The sequence below is a fragment of the Etheostoma spectabile genome, chromosome 14, assembly GCF_008692095.1.
Source record: "Etheostoma spectabile isolate EspeVRDwgs_2016 chromosome 14, UIUC_Espe_1.0, whole genome shotgun sequence".
Taxonomy (NCBI): domain Eukaryota; kingdom Metazoa; phylum Chordata; class Actinopteri; order Perciformes; family Percidae; genus Etheostoma; species Etheostoma spectabile.
Window position 1 is genome coordinate 4,438,228 of NC_045746.1, and position 8,253 is coordinate 4,446,480.

The window sequence follows — 8,253 nt, forward strand, 5'->3', positions numbered from 1 at the left end:
AAAGAAACCTTTTTTTTTTTTTTTATTCTACTCTATTTGACTCTTAAATGTATTACCTGTGCTTTCTCCTCTACCTTCCCAGGAGTTTGAGCAATTCAACATGCGGCTGGAGGAAGTTTCCAGACATGTGCGCATCCCACTGCCTGTGTCCAACGTCCTGTGGGAGCACTGCATCCGCCTAGCCAACAGGACTCTAGTAGAAGGGTACGAAAGTGACAAAACACCTCTTCAGCATCAAGGGGATGTGTGCAGTCTGCCGTCATTGTGGTTTGGTTGCAGCCAAAGCTTATTTTTTGTCACTATGAATTATTGTTAATAACTCTGTAGAAAAACAGTTTTAAATTGTGCATAATATTTTCCTTCTATGTCAAACAGTGACTCGCAGTCCTTGAACTGTACATTTGTACAAGGTTGTCTGTTTAGACAAAAAAAAAACGTTTTTAAGAAGCTCCAGATGTGCTTCAATATTCAATTCAATTGTATTTATAGTATCAAAGCATAAAAAGAGTTATCTTAGGACACTTTGCAGATAGTGTAGGTCTAGAACACACACTATAATTTACAGACCCAACAATTCCAGTAATTCCTCCAATAGCAAGCATAGTGCGACAGAGGCAAGGAAAAACCAATATTTTTGGCAGAAACCTCGGACAGACCCAGGCTCTTGGTAGGCAGTGTCTGACGGTGCCTGTTGGGGGGGGGGGGGTGATGAACAGTGGCAATTATAGTCACGATAAAGATAATGAATTATATGAGATAATGGAACTATGACTATGTCATGTTTAATATCTGATACAAAAAAGACAATCGACTCACAAGCAACTCTGCGATTGGATCAAGTCTTTATAACCTGTTCAGATGACGCATTAAGAGATTAAAGTAGAGTTTAGAGGCAGAGGCAGTAACTCCTGTAACTTACCCTGAGCATGATGGACTTTCTTTGTACACTTTGTGGATTTCTATCTTGTCCCACTAAGAGCACTTAAAGAGTAAAAGCACAAGTTCAGGCTGCGGTTTGTCCTTGGTTGATTTTGTCACTGCAGGCTCTCTAACAGCCATCTTTTTATATCTACAAAAACATGTTCATATTCGAGTAGAACTGTTGTCATCTACCCAAAAGCTTCAAAGGTCAAGTACTGTAAAAATTTCTATGGGCTATAAATGCACTTTACTGTATTCCTGCCCAAATGTTTTTTTTTAAATGTAGTACTTTTATTTTTTAAGGTTTTTTGTGTATGCCATTTTTAGGCCTTAATTAGATAAGACAGCTTTAGACATAAAAGGGGAGGGGGGGGGTGGGGGGGGGGCGACATGCAGCAAATGGCCACAGGTTGGAAATCGAACCCGCAACCACTACATCAGTGACTAAGCCTTTGTAAATGGGGACCTGTTCTACCAGGTGACCTACCCAACCACCCTAACTGTAGTACTTTTTATGCTCTTCAGAAAGCAGTTCTTGAATAAATGCATTTCTTCATAATTATATGAAAATAATTATATAGAAATTATAAATATAAATAGTATTAATATAACATCTATTGATAGCGTGTCAGTATAGTTAAAGCCTCAGTCAGCAGTAAGGTGTTTGGGTATTAAATATTTATTCAGGTTATCTCAGTGGCTATTCAAGAAGCAACATAGTGATCTCAGGTTGGATCAATACTGAACTGCACAAAACATGATGATTGCTCAATCATCATTTTAGCCTAATGAATTATTCAGAACATGAATGTTACCAGACTAAATACAGTGCAGACCCATAGGATTTTTGCCCCTTAAAACTATGCGGGAATTGCTTGTCTTGAAAATGTCTCTTCACTCTTCAGTTACAGTTGTAAATAGAGTCCCTAAGAATGTAGACTTACAAAACAGCATTTGTGAGTCATTGCATGCCAGTGATTTGAAGCCCCCCCCCCCCACACACACACACACACACACGCACACACACTTCTCATCCATTGTGTCTTTACAGGAACGCCTATAGAGATAATGATCAAGGAGAAGTGGGATTTTTCTCTTAAGTTTTTGTTTATCACTCAGTTTAAACATCTGCACATCATGAATTAAAAAGGAAAAAGCTTTCCAAAGCATGCTGTCAAGCAGCATGAAGACAGGGGAAATTACCTACAGTGCATTATAAACCTGGAGACTCTGTGGCCAGGTTCCTTTGGGTAATCCACCAAAGAAAACCACTTTAAATTCATGCCATCTCCTTCTTTCCTCATGCTGGCAACCCTCTTTGCCAGTCACATCTCTCCCTCAGGGAATTGCTTGGCACAGGCCACTCATACGAACCGTAAAACACTCTTGACACATCCCTTGTAAAGCACGTCCCTACTTTCTCCCTTGTAAGTGAGACATATGGGTTGGGACAGGTGATAGGACATCAGAGTGTTTTCGCTCAGCACTTGCATTCACACCGTCGCTTTACTCCGAGAATGTGTGTTGGAATGTGCGAAGAGGGATTTTAGATTAAAGGTGTGATAAATCCCCTCTGACTGGATGCACAGCAACACTGAGTCAGACCGGCTGGATGGTGACGAAGCAAGTCGCTAACAGCTGACAATTATCATGAGGTTACACACCTTTTTATTGGGAACACGATGGCTGATGTTGGAGCCAAAGTCATTCTGAGTTTCTAACTCTTTAGGTCACAGTGAAAGTATATGTGGGGTTGTAATGGCAGCCACAGGAAAATGAGGTAAGAAACAAATTCTTGCTAAATGGTTTAGTGCTTGCAAAGTCTTTAAAGGAGTGAGAACATTGGACATTAAACATCAGTGAAAGGTTTGACCTCACCCACTGAGTAAAAGGAACATGTTTACCTTCCAACACATTTGGTGAGCACTTTTCTTCCAATTGCGTAACAGAACTTTTGAACCCTTTCCAATCAACAAATGGCCCATTACGACTGCAAATGTAAGCTGCTTTTGCAGACTTCTGCCGTTTGCTTGCTTCTCCCACACATAATATGACCACACCAAGAGGCAGAGTGGTCAAATTTGTTTGTTTGTACTCCAACTTGCCTTATGCCTGTTATTCATTTTATCTGTCCAGCACTTGTCTCCCCTTGGACTTGCAGAAATGGCACTGTTAGCATTCTGAGCCCAAGCTCATACACACTGGCAGAGAGTGAGAGATATTGGAAACAGAAGAGAGAAAAGCTTAAGCGTGAGACGGGGACAGAGCAGACCTTTCTGTGTGGTGTGTTAATGTACTGGTGATGTCCTAGATACCTGCCAGTGGAGAACAGTCCCGCTGCCAAACATAGACACACACAGACACACATAAGGACTCGTGTATGCCCTTTCAATACATGCACACTGCAGTTACATGTCTTTAAATGGATGGCTTAACAACTGGCTTACAACCCCTCTGTTACAATGATCCTTTTAGATGCTTTTAATTATGTGTAACCTTTTATCTAACTTTGAGTTGATTCTGTCATAAATATAAACATTTTTGTCCAAATATTTGAAAAAGAAGACAACCAAACCTAAAAGCACATATTCAATCCAACACATGAGAGGACAAAAAAATATTTAATGACATAAACTGTAACACAAACAAGGATTTATGCATAAAATTAAAGTATTACTGCTCTGTTTATGCTACATTACAGACCTAAATAAAATGTGTGACATGCAGATTTCATTATTGCCCATACAAATAGCACATTTGCTGAAATATTAAGTACATTCTCACATCTCTCCTCTTTTCATTTCCACTTATAAAGTTTTTGCAATTGCTTTTAAAAACTCCAATGGATTCTGAGTGTCTCGGCTCATCTGGTAACTCAAATGACCACACATTTCTTTGTTCACTTTGCGTCTGGAGCTTTGACAGCATTTCCATTTTGATTGAAATGTTGATAAAAATTGTGACAAGCTGAAACACATCTCCCAGACAATTTTTAATGCATAAGAAATTCGCAGTAAAGTCAAATAATTAAAAGGCATTGCAACATGACTTTTTCCTTAACATACAGAGGCACTTAATTTTGCCAGCTAGCAAGGCATAAGTTGGGTGTTTAAGGGTGGAAAATATTAACAATTCCCCACAGGTCAGAAGAAAATGACTTTCCTGAATCAAAAGAAAAATGACACAGAATGTACTTGGTTTCTAATCAGTGCCTACCTTAGTCTCGCTTTCTCACAGACCGTCCACATGCTGCCGAGCAGAGGGGGGTCTGGCAAGTCCACGCAGCACTCGGGGATGAGAGAAAAACGTGCTCTGGTTTCTTGACATTTCCCTTGTGTTGTCCTTCGGGTCACCAGGACCCATTCAGTTTATTTGACTTTTTGTATTGGCTTGGCGTTGAGCTTCGGGTCCCCGGTAACCCTTGCGTACTATGTGATTTAATTTCACGCGAACTTTTCCCGAGACCCATCCTGCACTCAAACGAGTTAAATAAAACCAACTCCCTGCGATACGAAGGACAACACAAGGGTTAAACCAATCACAATTGTCATGGGCGGCACTAAGCTCAGCTGTGAGCCGCTGTCAAATAGTCTTGCGGGAGAAATCTCAGATTTCACAGATAGTCTAGCTAGCTATCTCAATTTTACCCTTCAGAGAACTGAGGAGCAGTTAAGCATAGTCCTCATAAATGCACCGGAGGTTAAATTCCAACAACAAGAAAGTGGAAGGAAACGGACATCGGCAAATAGGCATGCATCCGGTGGAATTTCCTGCGGCACTGGAGCAATCCCGGAAGTGGAACATCAAGGTTATAGACAATGCCTACCTCTACCTGAACACTTCAGGCAAAGCTAATCTCCTCTTTCCCCTCTGCTGTTTATGTCCTCTAGCTATGCTAATGTAAAGAAATGCAGCAACGAGGGCCGGGCCCTGATGCAGCTGGACTTTCAACAGTTCCTTATGAAGCTGGAGAAGCTGACCGACCTGCGACCCATCCCTGATAAAGAATTTGTTGAGACCTACATCAAGGCCTATTACCTGACAGAGAATGACATGGAGCAGTTCATCAAGAACCACAGGGTGAGACGGCCATGCTGGTGGATGGAGGATTGTAGTGTTAGCGTCTATGCAACACAAAATATAAAGTTTCATTTTAGTTGTTGTTTCGTTTCCCTCCAGTCCCAGACTGCGTGTCTTTTTTTGCTAACTCGCTCTTTGTGGTTTTTGTGCAGGAGTACTCCATGAAGCAGCTAGCCAACTTGGTGAACGTTTGTCTGGGTTCACATATAAATAAGAAGGCTCGTCAGAAACTCCTGGCAGCCATAGATGACATTGACAGACCCAAGAGATAGGTTGATGAACGGAGCGGTCCTCGATCGCTTCAACCAGCCACAGAGATGGACACTCCAACAGAGGAACTCCCACTGTGGAGCTCAGCGTAGAATGTCTTCATTTTCAGTATAGAGCATACATGATGTGTTGTGTTTAACGAGTTAGACAGCGAATACAGAAGTAGATCTGCTGTAAACAGCAATTTCAAAGCTCAAATGTTAGCCAGATGCTAAATATCTGTTAATATATGTGGTCAAAAACACATAATGTCATTCATGATATTCTGATTAACATAAATACTAACACTGGCACTCTCAAGCATGCTGCAGTTACTCTATGCTTACAGCAGATGTATCATACATAATGCATGCCCTGACATTTTCATTTAACAAACAGGCCTCCGCTCATGAAGTTTTTCTGCAAATTGTCTGCAACCACAACAATTTTAGTCTCTTTAATGTTCATAAGGATGAGTTTCAGATAAACTATTACAGCTATCTTAACAATGTAATGTGAAGTGTAGCTTGACGATGTGGCCGTTTGTGGAATTACATCAGTTTTCACCAAACGTGCTCGATTTGTGATACAACGCTGAAGTTATTCCATCCCATTTGTCCGCTGTATTTTCTTTCACTTCTGGTTATTTGTTGTGCCTAATTGGATGTTCCGCTTCTTTGTTCTGTTGGTTTTGTCCATGAATTACATAAATCTAATATAATGATGATTCTGAAAATGATATAAATTGCTGTGATTACCATTCACATGGAGTGTATCTGCACTAGCTGTATTTGTTTGTTTTGCCATTTGTCATATCTGAGGAGTTTTTAAAATCTTTGTGAAACCCTTATCTCGGAGTTCAGTCTCAGGCGTTCTTAATGAGCGGTGAGATCTGCTTTGTAGGTTTGTGCAGTCATGTACTGATTATGTGATTTCTCATGAGTTAGTAGGTGTACTTTGTCAAAAGAGCTTTCTCCCCCGCTGCAGTCATTTCTATTAGTTTACTTTGATGAGACCTGCTGAGAGGACAGATTGATTTACTGTCAAAAAGGGGGGGGGGGGTTACATTTTTTGATATAGAATTACGTTTTCCGTGCAACTATTCCAAGAAGAATGCTGTAAATGTGAATGTTTTGAACAATGTCTGTATTTATTTCTTGCTTTATGTCTGGGTTTTATATGATAATTGCTGAACGTGGGCTTGTCATTGATCACCTCTCAGTCTCTTGTGTAACTTATCAACGGAAGCTAATACAAATATTTAAACATTGTCAAATTATGTTAAGGCTCAAGTGCACTATATTAAAAAAATCCATAATCGGTGTTGGAACTGTAGGTTTCACCAAAAAGGAATAAACACTCTAACAATAGACTCTGTTATTATTACCTACTTAATTCTTACAGAATACACAATCTATAAATCATATACAACCTTTAAAATCTCTCTGCCACAGCAGTTTTAAAAGAGTCGTTGACATCACATCCATCAAGTTAATTTGTCACATGCCAATTTTTTTATATCGATATAACGATAAACCTGGACAAAACACCTCAAACCGCTCAAATCTTGGTTTCTGTGTGTTCCTTGGGTTCCTCTCCAGTTTGATATTTAGTATGGTGACAGCTGTATTTGCAATTTTTGTGGTAGTATTTGACTATTCAACCCTTGTGTGCCGCCTTTTCTTGCAGAGATTTCCACACCCTTCTATCCTCAAACACTTCATTCGTGACCTACCCGACACTGCTGCTCTCACTGTCCCTGTGCAACACATTAGGTGCCCAGTTGGATCGTAACCCTCCTGCGATGCCGTGGCCCAGTTACCCTTTCAGATAAAAGACCAGGCACTCTTGGCTCCTGCGTTTTTGCTCCTCTGCCAAAATTCATTAGCCAAGCTCATATAAATCACTATCACTGACCCACATGGTCTGTATTCCTTCACGGTCTGCTGATATGCATTCACACAGACTTCAATAATGTCTATTCATACATGTTACTGGGAACAATTACTGGCAGAACCTATTACAATATTTACTTTGCGTGATGATTGACAAGACGTGACAGTGGTGGGTAGGCTACATGTGTTAGGTGTACAGCTCGGTAAAAAAGCTGCTTTTTTTTTTATCAAAGCTCATCTATAAAAAATATTTTATGTGTTAATGTTCGCATTATGATTTATTTTTGAAATGTTAAACTTTGAAATACTGATTAAAAATCTCCTGAAGTCTTTTGAAGCTTCACTTATAAGCCAAGTTGATAGGACTTTTTTTACAGGTGCAACGGGGATGGTGTGTACTGTTTCTAGCATTGTGCACCATAAAGAAAACTCTTTATTTAAAACATTTGAATGCACTTCTTAATGTATTTTGCTATTATTTCTTTTAAATGCTCACAAATTAGCCCCACAGAGAGATTTTACATTAACGTCCTAAATCACTCACTACTCACTCAGGTTAGGCGTTAGGCTATAGTTTTCTATATCAGTGGATATCAAACTTTTAACACAATGTACCACTTCAGAAATGATTAGGCTCAATGTAAAACCGTTATGGCCCACGTTACAGAGTAATAATATTTATTGTTGACAGCCACGCTGTACCTCCTCCGTCCCTGCAGCTCGTAACTGTTCATGGATGTATGAGCACTCCGTTAAGGAACAGGACTACGTAGCAGGCTGATATCGTAACAAATATATTTACACTTTTATAATTACTTTTCAAAACGTTGTATTTCCGTAGTATTGTGTTTTTTAACCCTTGTGTTGTTTGCCCGTCAAAATTGAAAAATCAACACTTTTTATCAATGTTTTTAACTATTTCTTATGTTTTATCCCTTTTTTAAACACTTTTGACTCTTTGTCACTGTTTTTGACACTACGTAACTCTAATTTATTAACTTCAGTTTTACAGAAATGTTTGGAATTAATGGTCAATAATCCTCATTTAAAGGATATTATACCTAATGATCGAGTTAGACAAGCAGAAATTAGGAATTATTTAGACTAA

General features: G+C 39.5%; 1 protein-coding gene across 2 annotated transcripts in view; it reads left to right on the plus strand.

Moving 5' to 3' along the window:
* Positions 1-6,519, plus strand: part of vps50 (VPS50 subunit of EARP/GARPII complex) — a 114,019-nt gene extending 107,500 nt beyond the window's left edge. For both annotated transcript variants that reach the window (XM_032535044.1, XM_032535045.1), the window contains 3 exons: positions 83-204; positions 4,812-5,001; positions 5,154-6,519. In XM_032535044.1, coding sequence (XP_032390935.1) covers positions 83-204; positions 4,812-5,001; positions 5,154-5,273 — 432 coding nt within the window. In that variant the 3' untranslated portion in view covers positions 5,274-6,519. The remainder of the gene's footprint in view (positions 1-82; positions 205-4,811; positions 5,002-5,153) is intronic.
* Positions 6,520-8,253: the final 1,734 nt, after the last annotated feature.